General features: G+C 43.9%; 1 protein-coding gene across 5 annotated transcripts in view; it reads left to right on the top strand.

Annotated features, from left to right (window-relative positions):
- The window catches only part of PLA2G4A (phospholipase A2 group IVA), a 205719-nt gene that overhangs the window by 93488 nt on the left and 94885 nt on the right, over positions 1 to 17346 (top strand). For all 5 annotated transcript variants that reach the window (XM_060774522.2, XM_060774519.2, XM_060774518.2 and 2 more), the window contains 3 exons: positions 7827 to 7963; positions 9625 to 9847; positions 11228 to 11342. In XM_060774522.2, the coding sequence (XP_060630505.1) occupies positions 7827 to 7963; positions 9625 to 9847; positions 11228 to 11342 (475 nt within the window). The remainder of the gene's footprint in view (positions 1 to 7826; positions 7964 to 9624; positions 9848 to 11227; positions 11343 to 17346) is intronic.

The raw sequence follows: 17346 nt of genomic DNA, 5'->3' as shown, positions 1-17346 counted from the left end.
GCATTTCTTCTTTTCCATTTTTATTACTATGAATCTATTGGGTTTATTTTATATTCCACCTCTTTCCGTAAGTCAATGGATACTTGTCTCAATGTTCTTCCAATTAGTACAGCTTTCCAATCTTGGTTGTTCCTGGAAAATATTAATTGCCCTTTATGTGTGTACACAGGTGTATGGGCCTGTGTTAAATGGAGACTGGAGGCTTCCATGACAGGGTGGCAATGAATCTATTTTGGGAATGGGATCCAGCATCCTGAATAGCTCATTTGGAAATCAAACTAAAGCCCAAGTAGATTTACTTTTACTAATACAGAAGGTGCCAGCTGTGAAGATCCCTTACCTTGCCAGCCGGGGTGGCAGGGCCTAGGAAGAGACAGGCTAGGTAGTTTCAGCTTAGAAGGCCTGGCAGAGAACTGCAGGAGCCATCTTGGTTTAGGGAAAAGCTCCAGTTCAGAGAGGGGGAGTGGCCTAGGCCTGGGCCAGCCCTGAAACAGCCAGGATTGGTTTGTGAAAGGGGGGCGGAGTTAGACTGTTGGAGGGAAAGAGAGAAGCTTATTTTGTCAGTTTAGTTCAGTTCTGGTTGATGTTAGAGTGGGAGCAAGATTATAGAAGGCTTTTAGGAGTTCCTGTTAGGAATAGGCAGCTTGCCTGTAGTTTGCACAGCAAAGTAGGCTGTGGCAGACTGGTTACAGCTATTTTTAGAGAAGAAATAGCTGGGTTTTGTATAGGAACTGTAACAAAGAATAGAACCATTCTCTCATGCAACCGTTACGCTTCTAAGAACAAGAACACTTTAATTGTAACAGCCAAGCTTATGAACCTGCATTCACTTTTATTCTGTAACCTCTATTCAATAAACTTTTCTTGTTATTTTTATAACCTTAAGCCTGAGTCCCGTGCCATTTGTGGATTTAGTCCCTCTTTCTTTTTTAAATCAACCTCGCCTGTTTCCCTTCAAAGAAGCCTTTTAAAAGACAGTACTTGGTGGTGTTTTAAACAACCTTTTTAACATCTTAAATAACTAGAGGGTTCCTGGTCATTTATTCTTATGGTGGCAGCGAAGGTTTAAATAGAGAGACATCTCCTTAAGTGTTATATTAGTGGTGTATTCTTTATTAAAGGAAGGACAGTTTGTGGGATCTGTTTGCCCCCTGTCCAGTCATATTGTTTGGCCAAAAAGCCTGCCTTTATAATTGGGGTTAGATGGTGGGATTGATCGGTTTGCCATCTGCCTAGTTATTATAATTGGTGGGGCAGTGGTGGGTTTGTTTGACCCCCTGCCCGGACGGCCATCGAGGATATCTTTATAATTGGTGGCAGCGGTGGGATTGTGTGACCCCCCTGCCCGGACGGCCATTCAGGGCATATCTTTATACCAGCCACCACTTGGTGCACATTTGGGTATACACCTATGCATTGGATTTCAGCGTACCTGTTCGCCAAAAAGGAAGGATAAAAGTAAAAACAAATAAAGCAGGTACAATTAAAATATAAAACAGATCAATAGGCAATCAATTTAACAAAAACATAAATAAAGCACAGAAATCCCCCTCTCACCTACCAAGAGAAAATATCTTGGAAACAGCCACAATGGAAGTTCTGTCATTCATCTCCATCAAACATGCTAGTCCTGAAGATCTCAAAAATCTGCAGTGCTAGAGTCTTTTCGCGCGAGCCCAGGCCATGCAGTGCAGCCTCCCTGACTTGGTTTTTGCCTCTTACCAGGCCGAACAAGCCAGACGAGGGGCTTCACACGAGTCAGGCCACACAGTGCAGCCTCCTGTCCCTGGCTTTCACCACTTGCTAGGCTTGACGGGCAGCGCAGGTCAGGTGAAGGAGGCTGCACAGCACAGTCTGGCCTCGCGCAAAGTCCTTCGTCGCTTGCCAGGCCCGACAGACAGTGAGAGGGAGGCCTCCTCCTCGGCAGACCAGATAAGTACCCTTGGCGGGCCGCATGTGGCCCACTGGCTGTAGTTTGAGGACCTCTGGATTATGCAGTTATGTGTTCATATGCTTTCACTTTGGGCTGAGGCCTAAAGGGTTAAAACCAAGGCTTTGTAGAATAAAGGCTTTTGAGGAACTTTTTTGTGTGTCAGGAGTGACTTAAGAAACTGCAAGTCACTTCTGGTATGAGAGAATTGGCCATCTGCAAGGGGATGCCCAATGTTCATTGTCTATTCTATTCATATCTCTCTCTGTTACCTTGCATTTTATCCGTTAATATGGTTAATATTGTTGTTTTTAAGTGTCTTTTCTCTTCACTAACCTCTCACAATCCTGTTGAGATCTGCCTTTATAGATCAGTTAATTCAGGGGTCCACAAACTTTTTAAACAGAGGGCCAGGTCACAGTCCCTCAAACTGTTGGAGGGCTGGATTATAATTTGAAAAAAAAAAATGAATGAATTCCTATGCACGCTGCACATATCTTATTTGTAGTGTAAAAAGCACTTAAAAACAATACAATAATTAAAATGAGGAACAGTGTTAACAAATATAAGCGTATTAGTATTTCAATGGGAATGTGGGCCTGCTTTTGGCTGATGAGATAGGATTGCTGTTATGTGCTTCAAGTCATTTCAGACTTAGATTGGCCCTGAGCGAGGGCCGGGTAAATGACCTTGGCGGGCCGCATCCGGCCCCCGGGCCTTAGTTTTAGGACCCCTGAGTTAACTAATATATAAAGGGTGTTTTCAAAGTTTAAAGCCAGTGTGGAAAACGGCAACAGTGTAGGCCTTCTGTTCAGAACAACCATATCACTAATAAGAAGCCCAGCTTGCTGAAAAAAAGGAAGTCTTTGTATATATACATGTGCAAACAATGTTTATCTTATTCTTTATCTATATTTTACTATCATGTCTATCCTTTCTGCAAGAAGTTTTAAGTAGTGTAAAGCGCTAGATCATAGAATGTTTATTGAAACTGGTTTATAGCCATTGCTCCATGCTTTCCTGCTATTCTAGGATAGCTTTTTTTCATGTCAGAAGTGACTTGAGAAACTGCAAGTTGCTTCTGGTGTGAGAGAAATGGCCATCTGCAAGGACGTAGCCCAGGGGCCACACAGATGTTTGATATTTTACCATCCTTATGGGAGGCTTCTCTCATGTCCCTGCATGGGGAGCTGGAGCTGACAGAGGGAATTCAACCCGCTCTTCCCAGATTCGAACTGTTGATTTGTCGATCAGCAGTCCTGGCGGCACAAGGGCTTGACCCATTGCGCCACCGAGGAGAGCTAAAAGAGAGGATCTATTGGCCTTTCTTTGGTGTTGGATGAAGACCTTTTTATTTGCTTAGGCTTTTCAAGATAGTGGTGATTTTTGTGCTGAAGGTTGTTTAGCTGGCACGGTATTTGTATTTTGCTGTGATTTTATGCAGTTTGGTCTGTTCAATTATCACAGTACCATTTTGAACCCAAGAACACACAACCATGGGTGCTGCGGGTGAGGAGATTATTGTGATGGTCTCCCTGTATATAAGGCTATTAAAACTTGTTTGGCATATGGACTAAGGCTGGCTACATGTGGAAGGCAGGGACAGAGCCTAATTATGCCTTGGCACCCCTCACACACATGTTCTTTGAATTTGCGCAACCCACCTTCCTGCCTTCAGTGCAGTATGAGGGCTAGCAGATCTGGTTGCCTATCAGGTCTGAGTAGGATTTTTTCCCTTCTTTGATTTTTTTTCCTACTGAGGAACTGGCTTCAGGGTGATGTCTAATTAGGTTTTCATAGCTGTCTTTGGGGAAGAATAACAAAAGCTGGCGTATACCTTGGCACAATTTGAGTGTAGGTGATGTTTTGGAACATCCTCTTTGAGTTCTGGATCATAAGAGCTGGGAAGGAGCCTGTCATTAAGACTGACATGGGTGTTGACTTTCCCTTTTGAGTTCTGGGGCTTGCAGTAGTGGTGGCAGCAGCTGAGTGTATGTCTGTTTCCCTAAGCCTTCCTTCTAAAATATGATTGGGATGAGCAGCCCATAAGGCTGGATTGCTCTTGTGTTTTCACCCAAAGGTAAACCTGGATGGTTTGTCACAAGTAGAATCTGCCCCAGCTAAGACCCCATCCAGGTTATTTATTTATTTATTTATTTATTTACTATATTTATATACCACTTTTCTCAGCCCTTGGGTTACCCCCCCCCCCCCCCCCCCTCAGCTCTAGCATGTTTTCTGGGTTTTAATCTTAAATAGTTAATAGGTCAAATAAATTGGGCCTTATTTCATCAAACTTTATGTGTTTGATCTCATTATTTCAGGGTTGGCAATCAGTGGGTTAAAGTGATGTGCTGATCTACACATGGACTGCTGAAAATTGGAGTAGGTCATCAGAACTGCTTTACTTTTGTGACACTGGGGAGAAATACGCAAATACTCTGGCTTGTGTGTCTTGTGACAAGACAGAATAATAACGGATAGTTTGGCAGTATTTTTTAAAACTGATTTGTAAGGAAAATTCTGGGTTAGCTGATTAAAGCATATTTGTCTGCAGCCAGAACAATTGTGTAATGTTGTTTCTAAATGGCTTATTGTACCACTCATTGCAGACTTGCATTTGATTTTGTTAATAAGATTGTGATCTGCAGTGCAAAATGGCTAACATGTCTTTTTTAAGCATAGCTACATAGTTCCTTTCATTTGTGTCCTCTTGCCAAATTTTATCAGACTTCACTTAGCACTTGTCCTAGTCACTATTGCTTTTTCATTCACACTGTCTACAACTTTTTCTTTCTCAACTGTGTTTCCATGTGCCTGATCATCACATTGGCGACCCCTTTAATCTCTCAGATAACCCTGAAAATATCTAGGTTAAGTTTAATTTTGCTTCTGTGGTATGTTCCATTGAATGAGGTCTAATAGTGAATTTCACATTTTCCAATGGTAGTTGATTAATTGTAGTTACTGAGCACAACACTTCCATGGCTAAACTCTCACCTTGCTGTTACGTTCCTCAGCTGGTCTTATGCAAGATCCATTCATGAAACCACAACTCCACATATTACATTTAGAATAAAATAATGTATGCAGAGCTCTTTAAATACACCATCTTACATAAAAATATTATAGTGCTAGCAGTCAGTGAATGTATGAAATTTGTCTAGGTAAACATGCAAAGGATTGTGGGGTTTTGTATATTCCTTAACCACACTGTTTGGCATCATCACAGATCTCTTTAACAAATCAGAAGCAAGGAACCTTCCTGATTCTAAGGCCTCTGTAGAAAATGTTACTTCCTGGTGTGCTGGTTCCCCTTGTAGTTCCTCTTTGTGGTACCACCTCTGCAGTAAAATCATAGAATCATGGAGGTGGAAGAGACCTTGTGGGCCATCCAGTCCAACCAACTGCCAAGAAGCAGGAAAATCGCATTCAAAACACCCCCGACAGATGGCCACCCAGCCTCTGCTTAAAAGCGTCCAAAGAAAGAACCTCCACCGCATTGCGGGGCAGAGAGTTCCACTGCTGAACAGCTCTTGCAGTCAGGAAGCTTTTCCTAATATTCAGGTGGAATCTCCTTTCCTGTGGTTTGAAGCCATTGTTCTGTGTCCTAATCTCCAGGGCAGCAGAAAACAAGCTTGCTCCCTCCTCCCTTTGTCTTCCCCTCATTTATACATGGCTATCATGTCTCCTCTCAGCCTTCTCTTCTGCAGGCTGAATATGCCCAGTTCTTTAAGCCATTCCTCATAGGGCTTGTCCTCCAGACCCTTGATCATTTTAGTCACCTCCTCTGGACACATTCCAGCTTTTCAACATCTCCCTTCAATTGTGGTGCCCAGAACTGGACACAGTATTCCAGATGTGATCTACCCAAGGCAGACTAGAGGAGTAGCATGACTTCCTTGGTTCTAGACACTATACTCCTATTTCTGCAGGCCAAAATCCCATTTGCTTTTTTTTTTTGCAACCACTTCAAATTGTTAACTCAGGTTTAACTTGTTGTCCACGAGGACTCCAAGATCTTTTTCACATGTACTGCTCTTGAGCCAGGCATTTCCCATTCTGTATCTTTGCATTTTATTTCTTTCTGCCTAAGTGTCCTAAGTATCTTGCATTTGTCCCTGTTGAACTTCATTTTGTTAGTTTTGGCTCATCTTTCTAATCTGTTCAAATATCAAGGGTACCTTGAAAATTCCTGTGCCCTCTATGTTACCTTCATATCACATATTGTTCCAATACCTGACTGGGCATATCGAGGGTGAACAACAGACAGCATAACATAGTTTAGCCACACAAGGCCAGTCTCACAAATGGGCACATACAGAATTGAACAGAGTAGATGGTTCAAAGAGTTGGAAGACTTACATGCCAAAGAAAAGATAGGTGGGACAGAGTCTAACAGCTTAAAGATATCTTGTGTAATGCGATATTTTCCAACTTATATACGTAGCTTTAGCATATTATTAATTTCATATTTTTCTACCTATTCCCACTATTTAGGGATTCTCTCCCTCTCTCTCTTATACCTTTTTATAATGATGCCAAGCACCCTGGTGGCGCAGTGAGTTAAATTGCTAAGCTGCTGAACCTGCTGACTGAAAGGTTGGCTATTTGAATTCGGGAAGCGGGGTGAGCTCTCACTGTTAGGCCCAAGTAGTAGTTTGAAAACATGCAAACATGAATAGATCAATAGATACCGATTCTGCGGGAAGGTAACGATACAGTCATGCCAGCCACATGACCTTGAAGGTGTTTACAGACAATCCCGGCTCTTCAGCTTAGAAATGGAGATGAGCACTACCCCCCAGAGTTGGACACGACTGGACTTAATGTCAGGGGAAACCTTTACCTTTCCTATAATGATGCCAGAAAACAATAATTTTAATGATGGGTGTTCTCATTCATTTCCAGAATAAATAAAATAGGCTATGACAACAGTGGAAGTGACTCTTTATTTTGTGTAGGTCAACACTTTTTCAGATTGATATCTCCTAGGATATTGTCATGTTTAACCTCATTAAATCCCAAATGAGGAATTTTCTATCTCTGCATATACCAGCTCTCAGCAGTTTTAATTTATGCTCTAGTTATACTTTGTAGTAAAATCCCACACCTTAGATGTCAAAATTTTCTTTCTATCAGAAAGAAAATTGAGTGGCTTTCCCTAAACAAAAAGACTGCCAGATGGTAATTCTCAAATGTAGTTTGAAGAAGAATGGGAACATATGCACAGTGTTCTCAAAGTCTGAATATTCTAGAAGGCATGTACTAACTTTTTTTGTCTTACACAATAAAGTGATTTTCTTCCTCTGAACAATCTATGTCATGAGAAGCAGCTGATTTTCAGTAGGTTGACACATTAAGCATCCATCATACATCTCCACGTTGGATTCTAAGACTAAAATGAGAAAAAGCTGATTTCTCTTTGTATTCATGGACAATGCAAAAGAGGTCTAAATACACATTGCATGCTGACATGCATAGGGCACTTCCAAGCAGGGCCCTGTCAGGTTTTTACCTGAGGCGTCCAACAGCCATTCTAGAAGCTCCCATAGTTGCTCAAAGAAGAAGATTCTTGGAGTGTCAGACCACTGGGAGGACAAATAACCCTTTCTCTTTCTGCTGTTTTCCATACTCCAAATCCCCCAATTGGAATGGATATTTATCCTTGGAAATGTATATGGAAGCCTGCGGGTGGGGGTGAGGTGAACTCATACTTCAGATTTGTGATCTGGAATGGGGAAAAGGTTTACTGTGGAAGGAGAAAGTACCACCTTTCCTTTTCAGCTTCTCTCTGAATATTGCTTCCATGGAGGAATTGTTGTGCAAAACAGCATATATTATGTTATTTATTCCAACTGAGGATGTTTCAAGGTGTATCTTTATGTTTGTCCAGGTGCCAGTGATTGCAATACTTGGATCTGGTGGTGGATTTCGTGCCACGGTGGGATTTGCAGGAGTGATGAAAGCACTGTATGAATCTGGGATTTTAGACTGCTCGACATATATTGCTGGCTTATCTGGATCCACATGGTATATCCCTTTGAAAGCCTTTTTATCATCGCGGGTTTAATCTTTTTAGTTGTGCGTATGCTTATCTGTAACTAAAAATCTTAGAAATCAGGATGGAAAATTTTGATTCCTGCTCTTGGCAATCGTAGGTGACATAACCAATTTATCATTGGGAAACACTGGGAGCTGCAGTCTGAAAACATCTGGAAAGCTAGATGTTCTTCACTCCCTGCTTAAAGGAAACACACCATATTTTCTTTTTAAAAAACCAAATAAATAAAAGTGAACACTTTATTAAGTTGTAAAGCAAACAAGGTTCGCCTGGTTTGGATTTAATTAAGCATTGCAGCATAGGGATGTTTTTTGCAACCCTTTCCACTTTGGATAAACCTAAAACCCACAAAATCTGTGTGCTTTTTAATTCATTCATTTTGTGTGATCCTGCTTTTCTCTTATATGGGCCTATACAGACAGAGAAACAAATACATTTGAATGTAATACATACACACTAATTTGAATTATCTTGATGATACAGGCTAATTTCCCCTTTATTTGTTCATTGTTATCCTGGCAGGAAACATCATGAGGGAGTTTTCTGGCATGTAGCCCGCCCACCCCCTTGTTTATACTTACAAGAACTGGAACATACAAAGCAGTAGCATATTATTAATTGCGGTGTGTACTTTGTGTCTTCAGTTTATATTTTGCCATTCAGGAGAGAGAGATAATAATCCCTGCAGCCAAGAACCAACTGGAATTATATCTAGGAGCCTCCATATAGATTTTTTGCTGCCATGATATTTGTAGGAGGGAAGTTTGTTAATAAAAGGAAAGGCCATATGGAAGGAAAGAAAGATAGATTGAGCAGCAGAAGCCAATCCAGGCGGTAAACAATGAAAATCAAACACTGGGGACATTAGTAGTGAAGAATGCTGTTTATGGTACAAGGAATACTGTCTCGTCCTGCATTTTAAAAGTTGAGAGATGCTCAGGTTGGACTAGTTCTGTTTCAGAATGGACTGCAACTGCTCACACAGCTATCCCACATTCTCCATGTCCCTCTTGTACTCAGCTTAGCAGTAATCACCGAGTGCACAATTGCTGGTGGTCATCACACATTGCATCTATGTTGTGAGCCGAAACACCAGAGTAATCAAAGAGGGACTGGAGAAAAAAGTGGGTGATTCCTCCTTTCCCATTTACGTCTCTTATCTCTAGTGGCCAGAGTCAGTAGATGCAAGAAGAAATGGCTACCAGCAATGTCATGCCTGATGGTTGCCGCTAACCCAAGGACAAGAGGGTGAAGGTCAGGCTTGTGATCCAGTGGCATCAAATCAGGTTTGGCACTCTGGGCCATGCAGATTTCATCTAGATCAGTGGTTCTCAACCTGTGGCACCCCAGATGTTTTGGCCTTCTACTCCCAGAAATCCTAATAGCTAGTAAACTGGCTGGGATTTCTGGGAGTTCTAGGCCAAGACACCTGGGGACTCAAAGGTTGAGAACCATTGCTGTCCATGTAAGATGTGTGCTAGGTGAACTGAACAGTCTTTGAATGATATATAAAATATGGATAGCTTTATATGTTGCTATTTCTATCCTTCCTCAGCTCTCCCTTTCTAGTGAATTTGTGAGTATCTTGGAACCATTATTTGTCTACTAAAAAGCTTTTGTCTATTTACAGGTACATGTCAGCACTGTACTCACACCCAGATTTTCCAGTGAAAGGACCAAAAGAGATAAATGAAGAATTGAGAAGCAGTGTCAGTCACAACCCACTGAAGTTACTCACTCCTCAAAAAGTGAAGCGATATATTGAAGCACTGTGGAAAAAGAAAAGATCAGGGCAACCTGTTACATTCACAGATATCTTTGGAATGCTGATTGGAGAAACACTTGTCCAAAACGTAAGTTTCTATTTAAATGAATATGGAAATTGTAATAATCTTGGACAGCAGGACAAGAAAAATGGCTGAGATATGGCATTTTACAGTGTTTCTGACATCAAGAATTCTCAACTTCTCATTTGCATCATTGAATAGCTGTGACTTTGTGACTAGTATTTCTTTTGTCACAGAAACCTTCTCAGTTATCTGGTACCACACAAACCTTCTCAGTTATCTGGTACCAACTAACACTTATAAACTGACATGAAGGAATGTGTCCAGAGGAGGGCGACTAAAATGATCAAGGGTCTGGAGAACAAGCCCTATGAGGAGCGGCTTAAGGAGCTGGGCATGTTTAGCCTGAAGAAGAGAAGGCTGAGAGGAGATATGATAGCCATGTATAAATATGTGAGAGGAAGCCACAGGGAGGAGGGAGCAAGCTTGTTTTCTGCTTCCTTGGAGACTAGGACGCGGAACAATGGCTTCAAACTACAAGAGAGGAGATTCCATCTGAACATTAGGAAGAACTTCCTGACTGTGAGAGCCGTTCAGCAGTGGAACTCTCTGCCCCGGAGTGTGGTGGAGGCTCCTTCTTTGGAAGCTTTTAAGCAGAGGCTGGATGGCCGTCTGTCAGGGGTGATTTGAATGCAATAGTCCTGCTTCTTGGCAGGGGGTTGGACTGGATGGCCCATGAGGTCTCTTCCAACTCTTTGATTCTATGATTCTATGATTCTATGATTCTATGAAACATAGGGAAGTATAATTGCTTTTGCAAAATGGGAGCAAACAGGGATATTTTTGAGGGGTGGGAAGCTTTTGAAATAGAGCAGAAACTAAATATGTTTTAAAAGTAGCTCCTAAGTTCTGAGAATGTTCTAGGTCTCAGTCTACAGCTTCAAAATTCTTGGTCAGATTTATGAGAAAAGCTTGTGATACTCAGTTTAGCCTTTGTCTAAGATGGTAAGGAGGAGCCCCCGGTGGCGCAGTGGGTTAAAGCACTGAGCAGCTGAGCTTGTTGATCAAAAGGTCGCAGGCTCCATGCAGTCATGCCGGCCACATGACCTTGGAGGTGTCTATGGACAACGCTGGCTCTTCGGCTTAGAAATGGAGATGAGCACCACACCCCAGAGTCAGACATGACTGGACTTAATGTCAGGGGACTACCTTTACCTTTTTAAGATGGTAAGGTCTCAGTTCTTCTGTAGGTAGTTCTTTTCTGCTCAGTTCTTCTGTAGGTAGTTCTTTTCTGCCTTTACCTTTTTAAGATGGTAAGGTCTCAGTTCTTCTGTAGGTAGTTCTTTTCTGCTTTTGCCATCTTGGATAGTTTTACAGAAATTTCAGTGAATGCAGAATCTCTTGACTTTGAATTTTAAATTGTTTTTGTTCTTAACTTCTTTATAGAGAATGGATACAACTTTATCTGCCATGAAAGAGAAAGTGAACAAGGCCCAGTCTGCTTTGCCACTTTTTACATGCCTCCATGTTAAACCTGATGTATCAGAATTGATGTTTGCAGGTATGTGCATCACATTACTTAACCTATGTAAACAGACACACCTTTCCAAAAACTGCTGAATAAGGTGTGCTGAACTAAATACTCAGGCAACCCAGGGACACAGGACAGCAGTCCTCAACTTTCCTCTGCCTTCCGCAACAAATATAGTTTGTTTTTCTTAATCTTGCTAAAACATTAAATCTGAATTTCTTCACCCTGGTTCAGATTCAGATATTGTCCCTCCCTACGGGATCTGGTCAGCAATTTAGGTCACTCACAAAAGCTTTTGGATTTGGCTTTATTACTCAGATTCTACAGCTCAAGAAAAAAACGCTAATGGCGATTTTGGCCAGCACTCCTCCCTTCCTGCCAGCCTTAGGTCCATCTCTGTACTCCTTATCAGTCTTTCCCACAAGAAAAACCCACTATTTTTATCTGCTCTCAAATCATTCTACCGACGCCTCCTGCTGACTCAGAGACCTCACGGAAAGGTTTTATGGTGACTTTCTGAATAGCAGAAATCAGCTCCTGACATGATTCCTCCCTGAAAAAGAAACAAAAACCACAAGAAGTATGGATCTACAGTATCTTTAAGAAGGTACTAGCTGTACCCGCCATGTATCGCTGTGGCCAACCTTCCCTCCCTTTTTCGCTCCTCATTTCTATCTCTCCTTCCTTCCTTCCCTTTTTGCTTTCCTTCTCTCCTTCCTTCTCTCTCCTTCCTTCCTTCCTTCCTTCCTTCCTTCCTTCCTTCCTTCCATCTTTCCTTCCTCCCTCCCTCCCTTCCTTTTCTTTCCCTTCCTCTTTCTCACATTTCTTCCTTCTCTACCTATTCTTGTACTGCAACTCCCAGCAGTCCTCCTGATCAATCTACCTACCTACATATCTTTATCTAATCTATCTGTCTATCTTATCTATCTGGAGGATTGCTAGGATTTTCACTCCAGGAATAAGAAATAGGAAATATGCAGGGATTAGGATGCTCTCAAAGAAATCCAAGGAGAAGAAAGCTTGAATCTTGGAAGCAGTGCATTTGGATCATCCTCCTCTCCTGAAGGGCCTGGTCTAGGGGATGCTGGTAGCTGTAGTCTGGAAGAGAGTGTGAATATGCTATTGTGTGTTTTGTTTGTCGGGGAGTCATTTTTGCACATGCGCTGTAGCATATTTTTGCTTTTTTGGCTTTTTAAGTCCCTACCATGTTTTTATGAGTGATGGTCACTCGTTGTCCTGATAGGTGTATTGTGTCCAAATTTTGTGTCAATTCATCCAGTGGTTTTTGAGTTATGTTAATCCCACAAACGAACATTACATTTTTATTTATATAGATTTTATATTAAATGTTTAACCAACTATGACATCTCCCACCCTCACACATTCAGAGTCATTGAAATGTTGCCACTTCACCAAGTACTGTAAAGACCCATGATGTCTCCAAGAGTCTAAAATGTCTGAAACCTTAAAATAATGCTCCCCATCTACCATGATAGGCTCAGGGACCTTGACGGGTGAGAGCCACCTGGGTTTGGCACAAGCAGATTTCAACAGATTGCAGTGAAACACTGGATAGGCTCGTCGCAGACTGTGTGGCAAGGCTAGCTTGGTCATCACTGGGTTGATTTTCTTTACAATTTCAAAAGGCCCTAGGAATTTTCAGCTCGGGTTTTTTGGATCATTGGGTTGTCTTGAGGAGAAATGGACAAATATGCCTCCTCCCTGACTTGAAACTCCCATTGCAGGGACCTTTTCTTGACAAACTTTTTTGGAATCCTTTCTGGACTTTTCCAACTACTTTTGATGACAGGCCAGCTTTCAGCTATCCTCTTTCCCCAATCCAATAGGCTTTCTCCTTCTTCTTTCTCCATCTTCAATTCAGGGATCGGTATAAAGTCCTGTCCATACACAAACTGGAACAGTGTGCTGCCTGTGGATAAGTGTGTCATGTTGTTGTAACACACCTCAGCAAAAGGAAGCAGTTGTTCCCAGTCATCTTGTTGGTAATTGATGTAGCACCTCAAAAGTTGTTCAAATAATTTCTGGACCCGTTCTGTGTAGCTGCCTGTCTTGCTGAGTTCCCATCATGTGTAAGAATGCCTTCCAGTATTTAGCTGTGAATTTTGAACCCCGAACTGAAATTATCCTCTCTGGGCACCCATGCAGGCAATGGACATGTTATATTAGCAACTTTGCCAATTGCTGTGCACTTGGAATCTTTCTCAGTGGCACAAAGTAGAATCACAGAATCCAAAATGCAGGTTTGACTTGTCTTAGTTTTGACCTTCCTTTGTATCTCAAACTGCAGGAGCACATGGTCACTTGCCTCTAAGGATACGACCACTTCAACGGCATTGATCAGGTCCTCGGCATTTGTCAGGATAAGATCGAAAGTAGCTGACCCCCTTGTTGCCTTTTCTACCTTCGGGACCATGAAATTGACTGCAAAGCAAGTGAGGAATTTGTTGGACTTGTGTGCTTGTTTAGAAAACAAGTCTATGACAGTCCAGATGGCAAAGACAGTGAATCCTTTGCTATCAGGCAGATGCTCAATAAATTCCATTGCAATCGTCGAGACCAAGCCCTCCTCTCCAGTTCTATCAGAGGTCGACACTCTTCAAAAGGGGGCAATTTCTCCCCTTCCAGATTGCTTCAACGGGCGGGCCTTCTTCTCAAGATACTTCACCGTCCCCAAACCAGATTGTTCCCTCCGCCCAATTTTGGACTTGAGAGATCTCAACTCTTTCATCAAACCCCAGAAGTTCAGAATGGTGACAGTTTCGTCCATACTCCTCCTCCTCAGGCACGGGGATTTCTTCGTGCCCATCAACCTCCAGGATGCTTATTTCCACCTGTCGGCACAACAGAACCACAGGCGCTTCCTGGCATTCCGGGTTGCGAGCCAAATATATACTTTCAACGTGCTTACGTATGGGCTTGTAACAGCCCCAAGGACTTTCACAAAATGTATGTCGGTAGTGGCCGCATGCCTCAGAAGGGAAAAAAATCTGAATTTTTCCATATTTAGACAATTGGCTTCTGGCGTCGCACTCCCCGGCGCTTCTAAGATCCCAAATCCAAAAGACCCTCTCACTCCTCGGGGATCTCAGTCTCCAGCTGAACAAACAAAAGTCGCACTTGACTCCAACGACGTGCATAAAGTTCATCGGCACCATGTTCAATTCGCTGACCCTGTCGGTACACCTTCCTGAAGCAAGATTCCTGGCACTCTGCCTCGAAGCACTCCGTGGCATCCGGTCCCGCACAGTAACAGACAAGCAGGTCCAAATCTTCCTCGGCCACATGGCGTCAACAGTGATGGTAACCCCACTGGCAAGACTGTGGTTCCGGCCTCTACAGAGGTGGTTCCTCAACCACTTCAACCCAATCACAGATCACGCGGCAAAGCATCTCGCCATCCCGCTACCCGTAAGAAAGTCCTTCAAATGGTGGACAGTTTGACATCATGTCTTCAGGGGCATTCCCTTCCATCCTGACCCTCCATACATCACAGTGACAACGGATGTGTCGATGTTCGCATGGGGATGCCATACAGGACAACTCTCCATCCAAGATCTTTGGTCTGCTGAGGAGAGGCTATGCCACATCAACTACCTGGAGCTCCTAGCGATCTTCAAATCTCTAAGAGGAAGCCACAGGGAGGAGGGAGCAAGCTTGTTTTCTGCTTCCCTGGCGACTAGGACGCGGAACAATGGCTTCAAACTACAAGAGAGGAGATTCCATCTGAACATGAGGAAGAACTTCCCGACTGTGAGAGCCATTCAGCAGTGGAACACTCTGCCCCAGAGTGTGGTGGAGGCTCCTTCTTTGAAAGCTTTTAAACAGAGGCTGGATGGCCATCTGTCAGGGGTGATTTGAATGCAGTATTCCTGCTTCTTGGCAGGGGGTTGGACTGGATGGTTCATGAGGTCTCTTCCAACTCTTTGATTCTATGATTCTATGATTCTGGTCACAGGAAAAAATGTCCAGATTCTCACAGACAACATGGTGGCCATGTACTATGTAAACAGGGCGGAATGGGGTCAAGAAAACTGCTGACTTCTCACTACAACTTTGGGAATGGGGTGTGGCCCAGTCAGTCTCGCTTGTGGCGATACATCTGCCAGGCTCCCAGAATGTCGAAGCGGACTCATTGAGTTGCACACGATCATCGTATCACGAGTGGAAGCTGAAACCGCAGGAGCTCACCCTGCTCTTCAAAGACTGGGGATGGCCGGACGTCGATCTCTTCGCGTCTCCCACAAATGCCCAGCTTCCTCAGTTCGGGGCCTGTCTCCCACCAGGCACGGTACCGGGATGCCTCGGGGACGCATTCCTCCTCGACTGGTCGAGAGGTCTCCTTTACATCTTCCCGCCTTTCCCACTCTTCGCCAGGATGATCGAGAAGATCCAGGCAGCACGGGCCAATTGCATCATGATAGCACCTGCATGGCCATGGCAGGCATGGTACCCGGTTCTCCTACAGCTCTCCGGCAATCGAGTTTGACAGCTTCCTCCCCTCCAGGACCTTCTGTCGAGGGAGGAAGGCCAACCTCTCCATCCCGATCTCCCATCCCTCCACCTCTCGGCATGGAGGATCCAGTTCTAAGGTTGGTGTGTCCAGATGTACAGTCCATCCTCACTGCTGCCCACAAGCCAGCTACAAAGAGGGGCTTTGCATGCAGTGGGCACAAAACATCCTTGGGGTCAGCTGGAGATGAGTTGGTCTCCGTGGACTTGACGGCGATGTTTCTTTTGGTGCCACTATCTGCAGGTTTCTTAGGGTCTTTAATGGGCCTGTCCGTCCTTGGAGTCCCATAAAGAGTTGGAAATCCCGTCTGTGGGTCGTTGAGTTGCATGGCTGCATTTGTAACGAAGTCCACAAGATGGGTGAACGGTGGGTAGACCTGATGGTTGGCCTGTTTGAATCTGAAGACTTCTTTGCCCCACTCTTCTTGTAAGGAGAATGGCAGCTTCTGGATGATGGCAGTTTGGGACAGGTGTTGGTCCAGACAGGCAAACCCTGGAAGTTGTGGGTTTCCCTTGGCAGACTGAAGCTCAATCAATAAGTCTGACAAGCCCCAAAGCTGTTCAAAGTCTTTTGGTTTGAGCACCGGGAACTTATGAAGTCTGTCCATCAGCGAGGCTTCAATTTGGGTGCTGGTCCCATAGCGCTGATCAAGCCTCGTCCATGCAGAATCCAGTGCTCTATCCGGTTGGTCGATGAGAGCTGAGAAAATCCTTCTCACCTGCTGAGCCGATACTGGACCAAGCCAGGCGATCAAAAGAGTCAATTGTTCCTCAGAGGAGAGTCTTAAACTCTGAATGGCTCACTGAAAAGTCTTTTTCCAAAGTAGGAAATCTTCTGGCCGGTCAGAGAATTTCTCCACACCTTTGTCCCTCAAATCCTTTCTCGGGTTCCTAAACAAAGACTCAAACTGCGACTGAGGAGTCTGAAGGAACGGAAGGGGTGTTTGGTCAGGGGTAAAGGTGAAGTTCTTCTGAAATGTAGAAGGTCCATTCCAAGGAACACCTGTGGCCTCAGGAATGGGTGACACTCTGATTTCTGGGCTAGGCTTTGGTACCTGAGTTGATGGCTGTGGGCTCTTGGCCCTGAATTGCTCGACCAGCCTGCGTGGTGTGATGTCGCTGTCCGCATGCACCAGGTTGCCGTCTTGGAAACCAACGTGGGCTGGCAGAAGAGGCGTGGTTGGAGGTGTTGGCAAACGGTTGACATTTTCTTGAGACAATTCTCCTTGCAGCGCCTTTGCCAAGATGTTGGCACGGACCCTCTTCTGTGCTGCCTCCTGCTGGATGCGCGACAACTTTAGCTTCGCCTCTAACTCGGCTTGTGCCGGCTTCTGCTTTGTCTCTAACTCTAGTTGAGCCCGCTCGAAGTTCAGGCCTAGGTCTGCCGCTGCAGCCTCAGCTTCTGCTTCTAGGATTTTTTCTCGCAGTTTGAGACGCCTTGTTTCCCTGTTGTAAAGGGCCGCCATAGATGAGGAGCTGCTTCTGGAGACAGACGATCCTGATG

Source organism: Anolis sagrei, chromosome 4, assembly GCF_037176765.1.
Source record: "Anolis sagrei isolate rAnoSag1 chromosome 4, rAnoSag1.mat, whole genome shotgun sequence".
Taxonomy (NCBI): Eukaryota; Metazoa; Chordata; class Lepidosauria; order Squamata; family Dactyloidae; genus Anolis; species Anolis sagrei.
This window is presented reverse-complemented; position numbering and strand designations above follow the sequence as displayed.